Source organism: Zalophus californianus, chromosome 5 (assembly GCF_009762305.2).
Source record: "Zalophus californianus isolate mZalCal1 chromosome 5, mZalCal1.pri.v2, whole genome shotgun sequence".
In the NCBI taxonomy this organism is placed as follows: domain Eukaryota; kingdom Metazoa; phylum Chordata; class Mammalia; order Carnivora; family Otariidae; genus Zalophus; species Zalophus californianus.
The window spans coordinates 55,209,610-55,232,025 of NC_045599.1; the positions used below are offsets into that span (position 1 = coordinate 55,209,610).

The window sequence follows — 22,416 nt, forward strand, 5'->3', positions numbered from 1 at the left end:
GGAAAGGAAGCGTCTTCCACAGATCAGAATCTAGGACTCCTTTCTCACCCCTATGTCCATCCTGCGATGGAGGTTCCATTTTGTAGGGCTTGCTTAAAATGTGTAGTGTTCTGGGCACCTGGGTGGCTCAGTTGGTTAAGTGACTGCCTTCGGCTCAGGTCATGAACCTGGAGTCCCGGGATCAAGTCCCACATTGGGCTCCCTGCTCAGCAGGGAGTCTGCTTCTCCCTCTGACCTTCTTCCCTCTCATGCTCTCTTTCTCTCATTCTCTCTCTCACAGATAAATAAAATCTTAAAAAAAAATAAAATGTGAAGTGTTCAGCTGAGGACTGTTAATTTATGTCTGCCTGAGAAGAACATGTTCATCTTGCTCAGTGGGTAGCAAACTTTTTCTTAAAGGACCACATAGTGAATGTTTTCATCTTTCCAAGGCTATCAGGTCTTGGTCGCGTATGGTCAGCTCTGCCATTATACCTCAAAAGTAGGCAGAGACAATGTGTAAAGAATGAGATTGGCTGTGTTATGGTAAAAGTTTATTTGTAAAAACGAGTGTTTTTTGTTTTGTTTTTGTTTTTTGTTTGTTTTTTTTTAATCCACTTAAATTGAGAGAAAGTTATATTCCTCCTGGTTTGGAAATTTTATCCCAGCTCACTTTGGGTTGAATTAATAATGAAATAGTGTATGGTACTTCATGCCATTTAAAAACACATTTGCATTCATGGTCTCATTTTTTCTTTATAGCAATCTTGTGAGATGACAGTTAGTGTCACTGGGTTTTTCAAGTAAGGCAACTTTTCTCTTTTACTTTTTGTTTAGTCTCTGCAAAATGATGAATTTAGAAAAATAACGTTGAATGGGTGGAGTTTTTAAGGTCAGTGGCTTAAAACTTGGAGGGACCCTCCCCCACCCCCGACTCCAGATTCAAACTCCTGTGATTGTGTCATGGAGGGCTACTGTCTAACGGTGAGGCTGAAGAGACGTAAGGTGTCATGGGTGGGATTGGTTGCTGGAACCCTGGTTACTGTAGCTGGCTACACCTCAGGGTTTCTGGAAAAATGCAATGAAAGTATGAACTCCTCTGTTCAGAGATTCTCATTTGGTAGGACATGGCTGGAGCCTATACATTTGTGTATCGAACATTCTCCTTAGGTGATTCCAAAGCAGCCAGCCTGCCCTGTATCCCTGTACTGCCAACCTGGAGTGCTGGGCTTGATGTTCGAGAACCTCAGTTCAAACACTAACTCTGGCTTCTAAGGCTGCATGATTCCTAAGCCTTAATTCCCCATCTATACAATTTGGAAGGAAGTGTTAACAGAACTAAAGGGGGGAAAAGTGCCTGGCATGTCCTGGGATCCGGGGAATATTTGCTTCCTTCCTACCTTCTGGAAGTAATTAATTCTGATTGTGATTCAGGGGTGGTGTACTGATAAAGATGTAAGCGTCTCCTGAATGCCACTAAAGCTGGTAAGATTTAGATTTAGAAAAAAAGCTAAATTGGGAAAATATTTTTTTAACTCAGAATGGAAATCTAATATAAAGCAGAACTCCCTTTTTTTATTGGTCGGAGAGGGGGTGTTGGTTGTGCCCCAACTGTCCTGGGAGGCATGTTAAATGGCATTCGGTAGCACAGCCTTTAGCTTCCCTTTGTTCCTCTCCGTAGAGGAACAATTTACATCAGTCAACTATGTTTCCAGAACCAAAGGTAAGAAATATTCTGGCAACAAGACTCAACATCTCAGTTCAGCATATAGAGCTTCCATACCTATGGAACTTCCAACCCTTACTGGTTACATTATGTAAATGGTTGCATTATGTCAATATATCCCCAGGAAATCTTATAATTGTACTTGAGTTCCCTGAGTAGGATTTCAACTAGAAAGAAAATGTTGAGTATGGCCAACAGTATTTTGGTTTGAACCATTCCTTACTCTGAAATTTAAAAATTGTGCTCTGGTTTATGACCTCAATCTCCTTTTGAGTTTGGTTACTCGAATCAATTTGTTCTTATTAGTACTGGATAGACTGATAAAAATCAAGGTTCAGAATTGCCAGGAAGTACCTCTTATTAGCACTTACCATAATTTGAATTAATTACCTGTGTAACAATTTATGTAATGTCTGCCTGCCCCAGTACAGAATAGGCTTCACGGGGGTGGGGAGCTGCATGTGTCTCCTTTGTTAATTGCTCTCTCAGAAGCACCAAGCACACTGTTTGGCATAAAATGAACATTTGATAAATATTTATGACGTAAATAAAGGAGTCAAGGTCCATACTCTTTAGCAGAAATGACAGCACCTGTGAGCTTGAGCCACAATGCTTGACTTGACTGAGGCATGGGAAAAGGTTGAGAAAAGACAGAGTTACATGGGGTGTGATGGTGGTTAACGCATGCGGGCTAGAGGAGGCTAGCTCACTGGATCCACTGAGTTTCCCAAAACCTGTAAGATGGGCATATGTTAAATGGCATTCTTAAAATGTCAGAGTAACTGTAAGATTGTTTGCCTTTAATACGTAACTGGATTCAGTTATCAACTTTTCTTCCTTATTAATGTTGAAATAATTTTGTTTACTGATGTATAGTCCTATTTAACAGATTGGTACAGGTACTCTTTGTACAACTCGAGAGAGCATCTCTGTGTGTGATTTATTTTTCCATTTAGAACATTATGTATAGCCCCATATAGCCTTGTATGGCAAATGAAAACTTTAAAAAGTTAAAAGGTGTTCTTCATAAAATGTTTTAATTTATTCTAAACAAGTAAAAATGAACCCATCACTATCATTTTAGGAAGATGGCACATAAACAACTTAGCATTTATCTATTTTATCAGTAACTTAGCCAACCTATCTGTTCACTGGGGTATTTCTTTTTTAACCATATAGTAGCTCGAACACCAGTAAATTAAACATGGGCAGTTAGCTCAACATCAATGAAATAATTTCTTAAACCCTTTTTCTTTTGCTAAATCCTATTTAACAGTCTAGTGTATTTCCCCAGGCAAAACAAACGCTATTTGTTTAGTTAAATATATTCCTAGAATGTGAACCAATTTCCCTGGCATGACTTTCTAACTTGTCAGACTTAAAATACTGCCTGAAAGATCACATATTGATGATAACAATCTTAAAATTAAGTGTGGTGGCACCTTAAGAAATATATCCCTTTGCTTTACACTAACTGGAAGGCACCTTTATATTCTCAGCTGGTCAATTCCCAGACACAACTGGCTGAGGGGGAGAAGTCTTGCCGTGTTGCTTTGCACAGATTTGAGCCAGATAATAAAAAAAAAAAAACAAAAAACTGGGCACAAGTTTTAATCTGTGGAGATGTTAATTTGCCATGATAAATCACTGTTGAGTTTCCTTGGATAAGGGGCCAAGGTCTCCATTCTCTTTCTGGATGACATATTAATTCAGTTTAATTTGAAACATTAATGCTTGGTTTGAAGATTTACCTAAGGAAAAATGTAATCTTGTAAAGTTTCCAGTTATGCAGGATAGGACTCTGGGCCTTTCACAGAACAATTTCACAGTAAGGCTGTGCAAATTTAATTATTTTCATGATGACTCTTTTCCATAGCTCTCTTTGCAAATTTCATTACACTACAGCTTTTTTCTTCCTAAAATATAACATGCTGGATGTTTGGATTAAGTATAGAATATTTGGACCATCGGCCAAAAATATAGGACACTCTGCTTCTCTGGTGAATTGAGGCCATTTTGTAAGGAATGGTGCTGTAAGGCTTTGGAAATAATGTTTACAAGCAAAACATTGGCCGAGTTTTAATTTTATTTAATGACCTGCTTCCTACCAGTGATCTTGGCACCCTCTGCAGTGATTTGCAATCAATTAATCATATAGAATGTTGTAACACTGCAAAAAGGGCATTGCATTCTGAGAGTCTCATAAATCCACCAGCAACAGAAAACAGAAATTGCATGCTCGAAGACCTCTTCATGAAAAACCCCAAATGGGGAGGTGTTTTTAACATTCTGTTTTCTAATGTCCTTGGAAGCCTTAGTACTTTCTTGTAGCTTCTGAGTTCTCTAGTTCCCATTTCTCAAAAATGGTTTGGCCTTTCACTGGGCTGTCAGTATAGGAGTCTGTAAGTGCATCATTCAATTTATTTTATTTTATTTTTTTTTAAAGATTTTATTTATTTGAGAGAGCGAGAATGAGAGAGAGAGAGAGAGAGCACATGAGAAGGGGGAGGGTCAGAGGGAGAAGCAGACTCCCTACTGAGCAGGGAGCCCGATGCGGGACTCGATTCTGGGACTCCAGGATCATGACCTGAGCCGAAGGCAGTCGCCCAACCAACTGAGCCACCCAGGCGCCCGCATCATTCAATTTAGACACTAGTCATTTAGATGGGGGAATTCTTGATTCTTCTGAATTACTGAAGGAGGCTATGGTTTTGTATTTTATCCTGAATTCAAGGCAATAATGCTCAACTGCAGTAGGCCGTATTTTTGAAGTCTTTGTAGGAATGACTCAGAAAGGAAGCTTTTTGTTTCCATCCTGGGAATACACTGACATTTGCTAGAGGCAGATGGCAGGAGATGGGATGGTGTGATATTACAAGTCAGAGAATTCACATACTTGACTGCCAGAAGCTTCTGGAATCTGTATGTTAAGATCTTAAGCTTATATTCTTGTCATTTCAGATGTGCCCTTGCAGTTAACTGTTTAGCTCTGCTGGTTTTTTTTTTTTTTTTTTTCTTATTTTAGCATGGTAAATATGGAACTATTAAACATTCTTAAAATTATATAAGCCTAAACTCTTGGATGTATGTATATTGTGTTGTCTTTACTTGCTTCCATATGGTTATGTTTTGAGGATGTTCTTATAACAAGAATATGGAAGCTTAATGTATATCCCAGCTGATTAAAAGTGAACCCTCTTTTAAGAAACTAAAGTTTTCAGAGCTATATTACTTCCCATGAGTAGGTTAAACTTACGACTCCTGACAAATTTATTCCTCCCAAAGCTGTACTATTTTTGATTATTTGTTAAATTATCCAGATTGGCATGATAGATTATACACAAGTAGAGCTCATCCTATATTTTTAGATGCTTGACGCTTCTGTTCAGCATGAGCTCTAAAATACGCTCACAGAGTTTTGCATATGCAAACTCCTCTTCATTGGCACATAGATCAGATGGAGAAAATGTAAGAAACATTTTGGCCAAAATGTGATGGTCTGTTAGTCGGCATGTAGTAATGAGGCCATATTTTGCATTCAGGCTCCAGTGTGAAAAAGTGCAGTTGCGCACTGATGTCCCTCTGGGGACCACAGACTGGAATCACATCCCCCTTGAAAGGAGAAAGCAGCAGTACTGAAAGGGGTTGGGGAAGTGGCTGGTTAGCTTTCTTTTAGGGTATTCCACCGAACTATCTTTATACATTAAAAATTTTTTTTATTTAATGCTGATCAAGTAGCCTGAGGGTAAAGCATTGTGAAAGATCAGAAACTTAAATTTGTCTTTTGTGAGCTTCCTCTGTCCAAGATGCCTTAATGAACTTGAGGGAGAAAGCCTGAAATTGAACTCTGTGAGCCTGAGAGCGAAGGAAGTATTGGGAAAAATCTTATTAAAATTACCCTACTACAAGAAGTTGTCCTTCCCCCTGGTGAGAGTATGGGAGGTTTTTAGCACAACGTGCTGCTAGTAAATTAAAATACTTGTCAGATAAGAGATACAGATCTATTGCTATGTAGATGTTGCAGATACGTTTGTCAGATTCAATCTCTTATCTACTAGTTAAGATATTCACACCCACCACCCCACATAGGGACACAATTAAATTCTTCTTTTTATAAGTCAAGGGGGGCTTAAAGGTAAAATACTTATTTTCTTAAAGTACTTCTACAAGTTTATCTGGGGATGGTTTATTGGTGGTGATTTTTTAGTTTTTTTTAGAGATAATTCTTTTCTTTTCTTTTCTTTTTTAATACAGAGTCCATTGGCCAGCTTTGAGAATCTATGGTTCACGAAAATTCCAGAAAATGTGTTTCATGAAGGGCTTAATTCAATGACTGAATCAACCCTGACCCAGAAAAGCCACTAGGGCTGAAACCTGTTTGGCAATACCATTTTTGGCCAGAATGACCAAGACCAGATACATTCCTGAGATAAAAGTAGGTGATAGGGTGTTCTCCTGATAATCAAAAGTGAGAAGATAAAGGATCCACCTTCTCCCATCTCCTAAACCCAGTTTCAGCAAACGTAGACTAAAAATGTATTTTCCAATGTAATGAACTTGACATGAATTTATCAGCACTTCATTTTTAAGTGAGGGATTTTCATGCATGGAGACACGAACAAATGAAGGCACAAAGGAATGCACTGAGTTAATATACAGTGGAGATGGCTGACTGGCATGGTGGTTAAGATAGAAGGGTTGTAAATTATGCCTCGGTTCATATTCCAGCTCTGTCATTTATTGCCTATGCAATTTTAAGCACGTATTTAAGATTACTTGGTGTGTTTGCTTCCTTGTGTATAAAACTAGACTTTTGATAGTATCCGCTTCAGAGGTGGTAAGAGGATTACATAAGACAAAGCATAAAATAGCTGGAACTTTGGAGGTACTCCATAGACAGAGTTATCACTTGTTACTATACCTTGCGTTAAGAAAGCTATAAATCATGAGGAAGTGCATTTGAAGACTTGAGCCCCTGGACTGCTTCCAGGCAATGGCTCTGGTGGCCTGAAAGACTTACATCTCATTTGGGTTTTACCTAAGAAGGCCCGTCTCAAAACATGTTCCACAAGTCTACTGGCTGTCACTAGGTGTTACATGATGGACAGGTCTCATAATAACAATATTGGGAAATGCTGCTTTTGCAATTACCCACCTTTTTCAAAAACTTTTATTGTGCTCATGTGTACCCAAAAGTGGCTCTTCCCAAATCCTGGTATTTAACCACAGCATCCTCCTGTCCAGACCAGCATCTTGCAGGGGCTACTGTTCCTTGAAATATAGTGGAGCGAACACTTGATGTAAGTGGATGTTGAAATAAATTCGTTGCCTATGGCACACCCTTCAAATACATTTTTTCTCCCTTGGGAATGGTTGAAATCCAAGTGACATATCCCAACATGATTCACCATATGGGTTGTCTTTTGAAAACCAAATCCAACGTGAATTTAAGATAGAGTTTGTTTACCCCCCAGGTCAGCACTTGGGCCTGTGGATAAGGGTTTGTGTCCAGTCTTCTTAGAGATTTTCTGGGTTCGCTTCCTTGGGCCTTTTCCAAGGTGCCATGCGCTGAGAGGGTTCCTCCCTGAAGAAGAACAGGAGGTTATGTGATTGGGCCTGGGGGCCAGGTCTGGCCTTTAACTTCTTAGCTGCCTTTCCTTCTCCTCCATCCTGTCTCCAGACACCGCCACCCCCTTTGTACGTCTACATCCTCTGTCAGGAATATCTTCTCTCCTACCCTTTTCTTCCATCTTGGTTAACTCTTACTCCTGGTTCGAGACTGAGCTCCAGGGTCACTTAATTCTAGATGTCTTTCCAAACCTTCTTTGTCTGGGTTAGGAATCTCTCTTGTGTAATCCTATGTGTCCAGTATACCCTTTTGTTCCTTTCTACAATATTTTGCATTTGTTTTCCCTTTAGACTCTAGGATGCTTTATATAGTTTGTTTTGTTTGAGTTATAATTCACAATACAGTGAAATGCTCCCCTATTAACTCTCTTCAATCTGTTTGGTGAAAAGAATATCAAGGCACAGAAATTTCCATCACTCCAGAAAGCTCCCTTCTACTCCTTTCCAACCAATCCCTACCCCCAGAAGCAACTACTCCTCTGCTTTCCATCATTGTAGGTTAATTTGCTTAATTCTGGAATGGAATGGAATGGAATGGAATCAGACACTATGTACCTTCTTGTGTTCAGTTTTTTTTTACTCAGCATGGTTTTGAGATTCATCCATGGCATTGCATGAATCTGTAGTTGGTTCCCTTCTACTACCGAGTCATCTTGCATTGATGAATTTACCACAGTTCCCTATTCTTCTGTTGATGGACACCTGGCTTATTTCTCATTTTTGGCTACTGTGAATAAAGCTGCTGTGAACATTCCTTCACAAGGTTTTGGGTTTTTTTTGGTGAATTATGTTTTCATTCTACTTGTATAAATACCTAGGAGTAGAATTGTTTCTAGAATAGGTACTTGTTTAACTTCTAAGAAACTGAAAATTTTCACAGTGGCTCTACATACTATAGACCTCCTGGGTGCTGAGTCAAGATCTTGTTCAACTTGCTTTCCTTCATGGTCGGCCCAGTGCAGAGCACACACTAAGCACTGGGTGCTTGCTGAGTGAAGAACAAATGGATAATAAGCTCAAACCAGTTTTCATTCTTTTTTTTTTTTTAAGATTTTATTTATCTGAGAGAGAGAGAAAGAGCACAAGCAGGGAGGGGCAGAGGCAGAGGAGAAGGAGAAGCAGACTCCCCGCTGAGCAGGGAGCCCAATGTGGGGCTTGATCCCAGGACCTGAGCTGAAGGCAGATGCTGAACTGACTGAGCCACCCAGGCGCCCCTCAAATCAGTTTTCATTCTGACACCCTCTCTACTAACTGACAAAAAATGTCCATCAAAGGAATGGAAATTTGATTGACTTAAATGTGGTTTCAGTCCGGGTAGGCAAACCTAGGGGAATACAGTGTCACTGCAGGGGGGGCAGTATGTGTAGGTAAAGCCAAGTATGTAGATTGATGGGGAACCATACAAGGGTCTGGATGACTGTAGCTGCCATGCTCACTCCTCACGTAAGAACTGCTAACCCTTCCATGCAAGACCCTCCATAGGCTACTCTTTCAGCACATCCCCCTGCCTGGATTCATCTGCACAAACTCAGAGTTCAGCCAAACCTGACAGCTCTCCTTTTTTTTTTTTTTTAATAGCATCTAACATTTTCTCCCCTTTGCAAGAGTTGCAAATTCCATCTGGAACACTTCCATGTGAGGCCATCTCTCTCTCTTGACATCCTGGTCAGCCTTCAAGGCTCAGTGAAGATGTTGTATCCTCTCTGAAGTCCTGGCCACCAAACCTGGAAGTTCACTCTCTGGAGGGTCCGTGAGGTGGTGTTCAGCTGTGGACTGTATTCATCAGCCTTTGAGCAGTATGCCTTGCCTTTATTATAGTTATCTGTGTCTGTGTCTTCCAACTATGTGGTAATAGGCATTCTCAGGATGGTGTGCTTAGTGGCCCTCAGATGTCTGTAAGGAATGAGGGCTGCTGGTTACTAAGGGAGTAGCTGAGGCTACTCTTCATGATCCTTGCTCTTGGTGGCTCACTCCACCAAAGAGAACTTATATGGTAATGTTCTGACTCCTTCTTGAGAAGAGTTGTTTAGAGAAGAAAGAGTTCTATCCAGAAGGAGGAGGATATAGTGCACACTTGGGGATTCATGTCACCTGGAAGATTATGAAAGGGAAGTTTGCTTTCTTTAGGCTCCAGTGTTAGTCACAGGTCATATGTCAACAAGCACAAATACTAACAGCTAGAGTAGCTTCATATGACATTAGTAGCCATAAGACAATTAAAAAATAATTTCCTTTAGAGGGAGATGGCTCCAATGAATAGAGCAGTTAATCCTCTGATACATATGTTTTCTTTTGATTGCTGTTTTGGTAAAATCCTTATTTTGTCTCTGTTCGGCAAACTGCCTTCTCTAACCGTACAATTTCTAAAAAAATTTAAGTTTAATTTCCAGAAATGTAATATAGTTATCTTTACTCTGATAACAAATAAATGTGAAAAGAATGCCAAGGGTGTGAAAATCTGCATTGAACAAAACATTTTTTCTATATATTATGTTGAACTTTTAAAATTATAATCATTTTTGAGTGGCATAAGCTCAAAGCTGCAGTTGGAAAATACATTTTGGAGTTTGGTTTCTTGGCAAATGTTATTTTAAACAAATAGAATTACAAAAATAATGTTTCTCATTTCTAAAAAGAAAAAAATTTTATGTTGCTATGAAAACTGTAAATACCAATTTCTCAGAACAGAAAAGGCATGTAAGTTGTGTGACATTGTGTAATTTTGTAGTTGATCAAGAAGAAACATACACTCATTTGTAGACCTTTAAAAAATTGGATACCAATTTTTTTCAAGTCCAATTATATTAAGAAGTAGTTAGAACTAGTTAGCTTAGATGTATTTGATTTAATTGCTTGCCTCGTCTGTTTTATCTTTTTTTAAGATTTTATTTATTTATTCATGAGAGACGGGGAGAGAGAGAGAGAGAGAGAAGCAGAGGGAGAAGCAGGCTCCCAAGGAGCAGGGAGCCGGATGCGGGACTCGATCCCAGGACCCTGGGATCATGACCTGAGCCGAAGGCACACGCTTAACCATCTGAGCCACCCAGGTGCCCTGCCTTCTTCTGTTTTAATAAGAAACACTGGATCTTGTATGCTCAAGAATTTTAACAGATGCTTTTCCCTCACCTGAGTCAGTAAGAAGTAAATGCAGCATTAAAATTCCTGAGTTCCTGCATTATTCACCCGGCAGAAAAATGAATTCACTTCTCTCAGCAAAATGAGAGGCATAACTCTTTCAGTGTGGGTAGGGTCATGAAGCAGACAGTTTCCAGAAAGTCAGCTTAATTGGCATGGGGTACTTAGGAATCTGTGGTCTTTATATCTTGTAGAGGACTTCAGAGCCATGAAAATCAGGCTGTGTCCCTGAGCTGGAGACCTACATGCCATTTAATTCAGGGCACTCTTAAACAGTTGTTCCTGTTTCTTAACAGGGACTCCAGAATTTGTATATCTTAATTTTGATTTAAACGTTGAGCTTGACATTTTTTTGTCTGTTTGAATGTATTGTGGACAATTTCAAACACGTACATAATGAAACAAGAGTATGACAACCACACAGTGACTGTTACCCAACTGGAACAACTTAGGAACATATGGCCAGTCATGTTTCATCCAGCAGCTTCACCCCCAACACACCCAGTATTATTTTGAAGAGGTATCTAAAAATCATGTGTCAACATTTATTGATCCGTAATATTTCAGTATATATCTCTAAAAGATAAGGCTCCCCTTTTAAAACTATTATCACACCAAGGGAAAAATTAACAAAAATTCCCTAGTATCAACATATAGTCAGTATTTAAATTCCCAATTGTTTCGTGTGTGGGTGTATGTGTGCGTGTATGTGTGCTTTTTCTAATTTGTTTTTTTTGATTCAGAATCCAAATAAAGACTACATATTGTAATTGGTTGCTGTGTATTTTAATGCATTTTTTTATTATAAAAGTTTTAATTATGAAAAATTTCAAACTTACAGAAAAGTATAGGAAAAAATGTGCATGTAACAAATGTTAACCATTGCCATATTTGCTCCAGATATCTCTTCGCCTTTTTTTTTTTAGAATGTTAGATATAATGTACCTTTTTATTTTTCCTTTTTTTTCCTATTTAGAGCTAACAATATCCTACAATTGGTGCATATCCTTTCTATAGTATGTTTTTATGCTATCACTATATATATACATGTATGCATAAATAACATATTTTTGTTATTCTATATAAATACATAATGTGTATGCCTTTTTGCAGCTGGTTTTTTCACTAAGTGCATATTCATACAGGTAGCTCAAATAATTCATTTTAAACTGTTGTATACTATTCTCTTATAGGAATAAATACCAGCATGTTCATTACCCTACTAATGAGCAGTTAGGATGTTGCCAATTTTTTTCCTCTTGGAAATGATTCTCAGTAAACAACCTTTTATGCATTCTCCTTGTGCAAATGAATAAGAGTTTATTTACATGATAACATCTAAAAGTGGTAGGGATGTCTTTGGTTTTGCTGGGTATTACTGTTTTCTCTCCAAAGTTACATAATTCTTAGCAGCAATATATGAGAGTTCCAGTTTTTCCAGAACTTCCCCAACACTCAGTCTCGTTAGTCTCTTAAATTTTGCCAATATCATGGGTATGAAATAGTAACTCACTTTCTTTCGTTTGTACTTCCCTAATGTGATTTTTGTGAGATTTAGAGTGAGACTAGTGAGATTTAGTATCTTTTTGTATTTATTTCCTTTTAGGTTTCCTTGTTGGTGAATCGACTATTTATAAAGGTGTTTTTCCTAACAGCAGATTTTGGAATTTCAAGTGTTCAGTCTCATTTATGTAGGTACATTAATTCTTTTCAAATGGGTTCAGGATGTTTTATACTTTCAGATACAGTTTTCAGAGAAATCATGTTTACAGTTACATGTGGATACTTTAAGATTGGAAAAGGATATTTGTGAGAGCTGAGCTCTTTCAAGATGGAGAAAAATCAACCTCATGTGCAGAAACTACTTAAAATAACGTTGGTTTTGACTATTCTGTTCTATCTTACTGAGTTTTTAACCATCTGCCTTTTTCGTCTGCTTACTTTTTTCCTACCTTCCACTCTGTCTTCCTCCAAAGCTCTGATACCTCTCAGGAACTGACCAATATTAGTGTACACTCAACACATCCAATATCTGTCAGCTTCAATTTCCTTCCTTGAAATTTCCCTTCCAGGACCCTCTGTCTTCCTGTTGCAGGAGGTCCTTTTTGGCCCAGGCCTGCTCTGCAGGTGTCACCTGGGGCACCCTTCACATCCCTCCTGTGATGGATCCTATGTCCTCAGTCCTATTCTTTATCTTTTATGACCTACTCCTTTATTTGGTGGAGCCGAGCTCCAAACTTTCTAAGAAAAGGTGTCGTGAAAGCATGCTTTTCCCAGTTAACTAATTTGAAAGGTATTTTTCATTCCATTTATTTTTGCTATTTTATACTTGGTTTTTGTAAGATATCTAGGCTTAGAATTTTTGGTGGAAAATTATTCTCTTTCAGAATTTTGAAGCATTTGATTCTTCTTCTCAGGGTTGCTATTGAGAAGTCTGATGCCATTTTTATTTCTAATCTTTTGTGACCTGTTCTCAATTATTGGAAGCCTTTAGAATTCTCTCTCTATCTGTTCTTGGATGAATTGTATTATATGCCTTAGGGTGGTCTTTTGTTAAAGCCATTTTTGCTGGTTATTCATTAAGATCTTTCAATCTAGAGATATTTCCTTCAATTCTGGGAAATTTTCCTTAAAAAATCTGCTTCTCTTCACTATTATCTTACTGGAACTATTTCTGGTTATAAGTTGGATCCCTTGGGTCCTCTGATATTTCTGCTTTTTCTATTTCCATTTTTTCATGTTTTTGTTCCACTTTCTGGGACATTTTCTTGTCCTTAACCTCCTACTAGCCCGTTGATTTTTTAAAATTTTATTTTAGGATTTATTTAATTTGAGAGAGTGTGAGAATGAGTAGGGAGAGGGGCAGAGGGAGGGACTCTTCAAGCAGAACCCCCACTGAGCATGGAGCCCAATGCGGGGGCTTGATGCCATTAACCCTGAGATCACAACCCCAGCTGAAAACAAGAGTCAGAGGCTCAATTGACTGAGCCGCCCAGGTGCTCTTGATTTTTTTTTTTTTAATCAGCTAGCACATCCTTAATTTCAAGAAATTTGTTCTCTTAAAGTTGATGGTTTATGGAATCGTGTTTCTGTTTTGTAGTTGAAAGTCTTTTCAGTAATTTTTTGAAGATAAGAATTATGCTTTTGGAAGTTTTCTTCAGCTTCCTGTGTTCTTGAGGGGTTTTTTTAAAGATTTATTTATTTGAGAGAGAGAGAGCGAGCATGGTGTGGGAGGGGAAGAAGGAGCAAGAATGTAAAGCGGACTCTGTGCTGAGATCACGACCTGAGTCGAAAGCAAGAGTTGGGGACTTACCCGACTGTTGCCACCCAGGTGCCCCCCTGTGTTCCTGACTTCTGTTTTCAAGTTAGGTTTGTGTCTGTATTTGTATTAGGCTCTCCCATTCATGTTCCGTAATACACTTAGCATTGTGGATTGGTGTGACAGTTGAATTGTGAATGTTTGGCTGAAGGTCAAATAATATTGGTGGCTTAAGGAGAGGAGCCCTATAATGCACTTCTACCTTGACTACACACTCAGTTTGATTCTGCTGAGAAGACAAGGATTAGACTAAAGGAAAATTTAAGCTACTTTCTACACATAAGAATTCCAAATTGATGATTCTCAGGACTGTAATTTGAGTAGATAAAATTTTTGAATCATATATTCACTAATTCCTTTGACAATATATATTTATACCTACTATTAAAACTGAAATTTACTTTGATATACTAAATGCATTTATTTTCTATTTCTTAAATGTACTTTTTCGTTTTAGGTAAACTCAAAAGGCTAAAGGTTAGGAATCTAAATTCCAAGAGAAACTTATCATTTCCTTGCTATCCACAAATAAACCCAGGGTATAAAAGATCTATTCTGAATTATAGTTCACTTAGGAAATATAAGATTTTCTAGGCAAAAGCAAAGGACCATGTTTGAATCTGTGTCATTTTTTATGGGCAGCTATAAACTCAGATGAACCTCATCTATTTTATGGAATAGAGTCATATAAATTGTGTATCATTCTGAATAGATATAAACTTATACACACACACACTTGCCAATGACCTGTCATATGGTTGCATTAAAATTGATCAAAACATACTCTGCATCCAGAGGAGATTCTAATTTATTGCCACATTGTTCCCTTTATAGCAGATGTACAGAAGCTACACTGTTGGAATAACAGAGAACCCTTTATAATTTTATAGTCCAAATATATGTTAAGCTATGGACTTTTAAAAATGTATCATGGAACATTTCAAATGTACACAAAAGTAGAATTGTTTGATGAACTCTCAGCTTTAATGATGGCCAACACACAGACAAGCCACTCTTGGTTCATCAATGCTCTTTTCTCTCTCTCACACTGGGTTATCATAAAGCAAATCCAAGACATCTTATGATTTCATCTCAAAATACTTTATCTTTCTTTAAAAGACAAAGAGTGGTTTTTTTTTAAACATCACCACAATATCATTATTACACCTAAAAATGTAACAATTTTTACTTAAAATCATACTGTTAGTACTTGAATTTCTCTCAGTTTTTTTCCCTTGGTTTAGTTTGAACTGGGATCCAAATAATTTCATATATTGCATTTGGCTTGTATATCCTTTAAATCTCTTTTGATCTGAAGTTTCTCTGCCCCCTTTTAAAAAAAGTTTTTAAATTTTTGAAAAGACTAAGCTGTTTATTTGAAAAGATTTTTTTCCTGGAAAAATATTTTTTAAAAAAAATGTCCTATATTCTGAATTTTGCTGACTGATTTTCTGTAATGTTACTTAACATATTATTTTACCCCTGTATTTCCTGTAAACTGGATAGTTGGGAATAGGTGTTTGATGTTTGACTAGATAGAGGCTTTTCTGACATGTAAAAGATAGATTTCCTATATTGTAAAGTATACGTTTCCTCTTGCATCCTATCATGAGGCTTACCATATCCGTTTCTCTTTTTATGATTATCAATTGATCTGTGGGTTCAGATATTGTCACCTTGATCCATTCATTATAAGGTTCCCTATCCGCCTTTCTCCTATTAACTTTTAGCAGCCATTGATGATTATTGCCTGGGCCCACCCTCGGACATTATACACAGGGTTAGGAGTTTCTGAATTTGGAAAATCTCATTTATTTTCAGCTTCCTGCCCCTGATTTATTCTGGGATAGTGGTCATTGACTGTCTCTTTCTTAGTCTATAATATATTTATCTTTCTCCAGTGTACCATTTCCCAAAGTATATCACATGGAACACGGCACTGCCGAGCACCCTGGGAGAGAAGTCTCCCTGAGTTTGGGGGATGCCACTTCCTCTTTAAAGATCCCCTCTCGGAGCCTGTTAAGGTTCTAAGGAATCTCTTAAGAAACTTGATTTACCCAGAGTTGCAACTTACCTGACCACTGTATTCTTTTATCATTAATACCTATTAGTATCCTGTTTATGCCTCCTAAAGAAGAATGCCTCCTAAAGAAGAGGGGAAGGTAGAAGCCCTTGCCCCATCCTGCTGTGGGGCTTGCTAATGTGAAAGGCATGAGTCCTTAATGTTGCCACCTTATAGGGAGAAAGGAGAGTGAGAGCAAAGCGAAGTTCGAAGTTCAGGTAACAGGCTTGATGTATCATAACATGTCTTATATTAATATAATCTCTTCATTGTATCAATCACTCCAATTGCTTCGTTTCTTGTGTCACCCATATAACTCACAGATGATTCCAAGTATGTTAATTACTGATAAGAAAATAAAGTCCAGCTGTAACAGTCACAATTTGAAAAACTTTCACCAGTTTGCTTTTATATGTTACAAATTTCTTCCTGCACCCCGCACCGTGCATGCACACTCCCCCCAGGGCACTGTTATTTTAGTTCAGGTGCAGTTTTGGTACTTGAGGAGTAGTAAAGGAATCATAACAGTAATTGAGATCATTGGCTTCAGATACCAACTCCGGGTTTGTTTTCATGCCAGAGGCTCACATCCTGTTTGTGGCTCACTATAGAAAGTGGAGTTGGACAAAATTTGTGACATAGACCAATTTTTCTTTGCTCTGAAGATACCTCAAGCTCTGCACAATAAGTGTTTTCCATTAGAAGGAAAATGCTGTGCACTAAGGCTCCTGAGAAAAATTAGTGATTGCCAGTAATGCCATCAGGAAATGATTTTTTAAATGTTTCACAGTATAAGCATAAATCGATCCTTAAATAGGGAATACAACTTATTTTGCAGACTTGGAACATTAATCAAAAAAATTTTTGAGGTGGAGTTATTCTAGGGAAGTGTGAATTTTGATTTTAGGAATATGCACAAGGGATACGGTAATAAGAAGCACAAGTCAGAACACTTCATTAAAATAAACAAGAACAGAGCCAAGACCCAGAAAACACGAAGCTCTGTTTTGTGAGTTTTGTTTGGGAGAATGGGATGGGACAAGACACGGAGGCTGAGCAAGGCATCATCAACGATCTCAACAGTAGACTCAATGTGCTTTTTGTAGCCCTGGACTGCTGGTGCCTGGCCACTGGCCATACTGTTGAGTTAAATTCTAGACGTCCACAGTTGATATTAAGATGAAAGCTACACTGGTGCTTTTAAATTTAAATAAAGCTTCAAATTTATCATGATTTAAAATGCCTTTCCATACAGAAAATCCTGAAAAGGCAAATATTACATTAATTATTTTAAAATGATAGACAACCCTTTTTGACTTGTCACAAACTTTATGACAAGTTACCCTTAAGTTTGCTATTCGTTGAAGGGAAGATCAAGTGCAGGTTTTGACTGTGGACATTATCTTCTCATTAGGTAGCTTTCCAAATACTGTCCTTTGAGTACTCGATGTGGGCTCAATCGGATAGGTGTTGTTAAGGAAGAATGAAGGTAGAGGGGTGGGACATATGTCTAGAAATTACCTTAAAAACATTATCTTAGATGCAACTTAAGGTAATAAATTTGCATTTCTTGACCATAAAGCGGTTAAAAAATACATTCATTTGTTGTTCCCTCAAATTATTACTTGGTGAATCACTAAGCCAAAACACAGATGTATAAATTCTCAGTAGAAGAGTTCAAGAGGCCAGAATGGTGATTTCATTTAAACCCTTCATAAACTGAAGCTTCATGAACAAAGCAGAGAAATGACTTGCCCAAGGTTACATTTTACCTTGTGGTTTACAGATTGCATTCACTTCTCAGCTTAGGGGGACCTTCATTCGTTTTTAATATGGCACATGGTTGCACTGTACACCTTGAGCTTATAGTCTGGTCTTAAACCAATTATCCAGTTGGCTCAAAATAATTATAATGGTGATAAGCCAATGGAGGGAGGGCTGATTTTGCTTCTTGCTAGTGTAAGCTTTTCAGGAGCTGATTTCTATGATTGTAAGCCACCCTACACCCCAGATCCTCTTCCTTGACAGTCTAAAATTCCAACAGCAGGTGAGCAAATTGTGAAAATGATAAATGCAAATGTCAACCAACAGGTTGCAACTAAGGGCTTAAAACAGGGAAATTTAGGCAACTGTATGGCCTGTGGATATCCGTGCATGGTGCAGTGCATGTCCCTTGGTAGCATGGGTGCTTCCTACCCCCTACTCACAGGAGAAAGAGAATAGTACCAGTCAAAGCGTGGATACTTAGAATTTTTGAAAACTTCATTAGCAGACTGACTTAGACCCCACAGTGGGTCTAAGGAAATTTCTTCTTAAAGATGAAGTTGTAGAGTGTGAAAAAAAAAGTTCAGTTAAGTAGAAAACCCTGCACCAAGACTTTATTTCTCTATTTGGTTCAGCCAGGCCTTGGGGTTTTCTATGTGTTTCAACTTATTTGTCTTTATTTTAAGGTTAACAGTGTTCCTTCTGCTTAGTTTCCTTGAAGTATGGCAAAGATCAAATTGTATCTTTTAGGTCAAGTAAGAGGAAAAGTTGTATTCAGACACTAGATTGAAAGTTTCCTTGTAGTTTGAAGTTTTGTTTCGTTATAATAGCATTTGCTTTATGACTAAGTTATGTTTCTGTTAAATTATTTGTTTATTAAAAAATGAGGTATTCTATATTTATGTCCAACAATTTATAGGGATTTTGATCACAAAATTGGATGATTTTTATTCCTCAAGAATTCTGCCTTCTGAGTCAGTGAGGTTTTATTTTAACAAATGTTTTTTTCAGTTTAGGGTTCCATATAATGATCATATTCTCTAGTGTGAAAAAGTGTGGAAAAAGGTGGCTGACCTTGAGAAGTATATAGTTGCTGTGCTGGAGTTCTTTCAGGGTTGAAATGGAATAATAAAATCAGAAGTCATGGAACAGTTTCTAATTTCAAAGAAGGTTGTCTGACTTTACCTAAATAGTTAAGGTGGAAACCAAGGAAGAACACGGAAGAAGGAAATTGAGTTCCCCTTCAGGTGATATACAACCACAACAACCTCCATTCATCCATCTGGGATAACAACATGAGTCTCACTTTAGGGTCTAACAAGCTGTTTCTCACCTAGAGATGTTCTTCTGTATTTTTATTCTTATCTGAAAAAGTTCTCATTAAACCTCTATACTCCCTTACACACAGGAGAAGATTAAAAACTACACCCCCCATTTATTCTTGGTTCTCTATCTTTCTGAACTAGAGCCTACAGTTTAACTTAAGATAAAAGAATTCTGGGGGCACCTGGGTGGCTCAGTCAGTTAAGTGTCTGCCTTTGGCACAGGTCATGATCCCGGGGTCCTGGGATCGAGCCCTGCATCGGGCTTTCTGCCCTGCAGGGTGCCTACTTCTTCCCTGCCCTCTGCAGCTTCCCCTGCTTGTGCTCTCTGTCAAATAAATAAATAAAATCTTAAAAAAAAAAAATCCAAAGAATTCTGATATACACTCAGTTCTTTGACTCTTTTTGAGCATGCCTTCTCTTGAAACCATTAAGAGGACTTGCCAGATCTAGACTCACCAGTATTTTGGGTTCTCTGTTACATGTTTCACACCCCCAGAGGAAGGAAACTTACATGGATTAAGGGCTTCCACCGTGCCTGGCACGGCCACGTTTGTCACCAATCACCTCTCAACCACCTCATTCAATGGATGGTTGTTCATTCTCCATGTGGTATTTCTTACAGCCTGGCTGGACCTTCTGTTGGCTAGGAGGCAGTCCTGGAGTGGCTCACATGAACCGTGCTCCAATCTTCCAGCTTCTGCTAGTTGGAAGTTCTGAGCTGTGTGTGTGTTTTAGGTTGTGTAATACTAAACACAAGTAGTGAAACAGAACATTTGTTGTTAGAGGTTAAATGGCTTTATTCATTCAATGGCTGGGGAAAACAGTTGAAAACATGAATGTCTGTTGTGACCACAGATAGGTATGCTTTGTCTCCAAATGTGATAAAATAACAGAGGGCATTTTAGGTTGATCTATCTTGCCCTCACAGAGAAATCATTGCCGGGGGTGGTGGTTCCTGTTTACCTGATTAAATGAGGGAGGCTCGCAATTTTATAATAATTGTGTCCATTTTTAGGAGCTTGGAATGTCTTTCTTTTGCTAATTTCGTTTTTGCTAAGTGACTCTTCAAAATGTGGTACTTAGGGAGGATAAGTATTAAATATTCAAGGTCTCTTAATTTAGCAAAGACGGTCAAGCCCTTTCCATCCCCATGAGAAATGGGAATCTTGAGAATCTTGATCAGATGAGCAAGTGACAATGGTCCTCTGAGTTCAGATCTAGATTAGTTCTTATTTGCATGATGTTGGGCAAGGAATTTAAGTAGGCTGAGCCTCAGTTTCCCAAACTGTAAAATGTGGGTTACAACATTTTGAGGCTTAAAGAGTGATGGTGGTAAAAGACCCAGAAGAGTTCTTGTGCCCAGAGAAGGCAGAGAATGTTAGTTAGAAGCATCTTCAGTAGTTACATTTTCAGTAGTTAGTGAGTTCCCAGTAATAGAAGTATAGGATTTGGAATCAGGGTTAGTAAAATCAAGTCACCCAAATGTAAATGAATTTCTTCTTTGTGCTCCATGGGCATCGAGAGCTTGGGCAGAGCTGTGGAGTACAGCCTTACCTCCTCCCACTCTCTCTTCCCCCTGGCACCCTCCTCTGCTCCAGAGGCACAAGTCAGCTCCTCCAGGTGACCTATGTTTGCTTTCTGTGGCTCTGGCTGTCCCCCTCCCAGTGGCCCGGCCTCTTACTGGAAGAAGTGATGAAAGAAGATGTAGCAAAGGGCGCCACATGCCCGAAGATGGAGCAATGTGAGGACATTTTACTCCTCATCCCTGCCAGGTCTTGCTTGCTGCCTTCTCTGACAGCTAAACATCCTTGTCAGGAGAGCAGAAGTTACAAGCATTCTTTTGGTCATTAGAATGCTACCAGTTATGTGTATCCACCTAAATAATAAGAGTCCTTGAATAAAATGTGGCAATGATTATCATGCTTCTTGTTAATGACTGACCAAGGAGCCGGTGGGCTCTAGCCATATACATCTTTCCCAGCTGGGTTTCCACACATATTCTGCTTTTTGCTCTGACTGAACCCAGTTGTTTGTAGTTTTTCCATTTAGCTGAGCCTCAGGAAGGGTGGTCAGTAGAACAAGGGAAAAGAAAATAGTTTGCAGCAAAAGCCGTTCTTTTCTTCAAATGTGAACCTCTTTTCATCTTCCCTTAAACCATGTATTAGAGGGTTTTACCAGAAAAAGGGAGAATAGACTATGCCCTGCTGTTGCTAGGTAACCAAAAAAAAAAAAAAAAAAAAAAACAGCCATAGTTGATACTGGAACAGTTTTCCCTAGGAACCTGGCTACTCCTGCTAAGTGATTTGTATAGTCTTAACAGATTTGCATAATGGTGAAGCTGGAGGGTCTCCATCCTTCAGCTCCATTCTTCCTGCCCCTTGCCCACATCAATACAATCCCGGCTATATTATTTGGTCTTGAGGTCAATCCTTGACTTTGAGATATTCTGAGGGAAGGTGCTGTGCAGATGCATATAGTTCACTGCACATAGCTACAGTATATACTCTATTTCTAAGACCTTGAACCGGTTTCTAAAAATAAGTCGGCACCCTTTTTCAGCAGGAGCAATGTTTTACCTGCCCACAAATGGTGACAGGTCTTTATTCATTTGACACCTCACTGGGATTATTTTGTAAAGGTTATTTTTAGCCATAGGAGACATTTGTACACACTGCCAAACGCATCTTAATGATATATTGATTAAATTCTTTGATTTAATTACATTTGTTCCTTTCTCATTGGACTCCATGATTCTCTCTGTGGCTGACTATATGGGCCCTGCATTTCCCAGGTTTTTAGAGAGCTATGAGTCATAGAATCCCCTGCTCTGCAGGCCTCAAGCTGATTCTCCTGACCTGTGCTGTCTTTTGCAGATTTGGACATCTCTCAGACTGAGTTCCCAACCCCCCATGACTCCAATCCACATGGCTCTCAGCTGCAGACATTTATGGCAGAAGCAAAGCTAAATCTACAGACACTGACCAGACAAGATGGGGAAACTGGAGATGGAGCTGAAGAAAATATTGTTTACCTCTAATTGTGTTATCGTAATTTTTCCAGACAAAACAAAACACTGGCATTTTGTGGAGAATTTTTTTTTCTTTTCCTGATGTTCGTGTGACTGTGTCCAAATTGCTTTAAGAGTAATATTTAATATTTCATGCAAGTTCATTTTTTGGGCATGAGTCCAATTAAATTATTGAAAGCAGTTCTGTTTGTCTAATCGTTAACTTATCACACCTAATTTCAGATTTTTGGAGAAATTCACTTGAATAAGCAGAAATATTTTCAAAGTTGTTATGACTCTAGAGTAAAATTCCATATTGCATTTTCTACTGGATCATCTGGTTTTGGAAATGCATTTTTTAAGATCTAGAAGCAGCAATCTGGATGGAAAGAGTGATATTCTTGATGGGCAAACTTTCCCAACCACAGCAGCAGATTAGGGAGAGTGGCCTCAGGACCCCAAAAAGCAGAG

The 22,416-nt window shown here is 38.5% G+C and overlaps 1 protein-coding gene across 8 annotated transcripts in view; it reads left to right on the top strand.

Annotated features, from left to right (window-relative positions):
• The window catches only part of ARHGEF28 (Rho guanine nucleotide exchange factor 28), a 321,591-nt gene extending 299,445 nt beyond the window's left edge, over positions 1–22,146 (top strand). For 7 of the 8 annotated variants that reach the window (XM_027606410.1, XM_027606415.2, XM_027606409.2 and 4 more), the window contains one exon: positions 21,812–22,146. In XM_027606410.1, coding sequence (XP_027462211.1) covers positions 21,812–21,975 — 164 coding nt within the window. In that variant the 3' untranslated portion in view covers positions 21,976–22,146. Of the gene's footprint in view, positions 1–5,959; positions 7,585–21,811 lie in introns of those variants that run through there. The other variant, XM_027606413.2, reaches the window with a different exon arrangement.
• Positions 22,147–22,416: the final 270 nt, after the last annotated feature.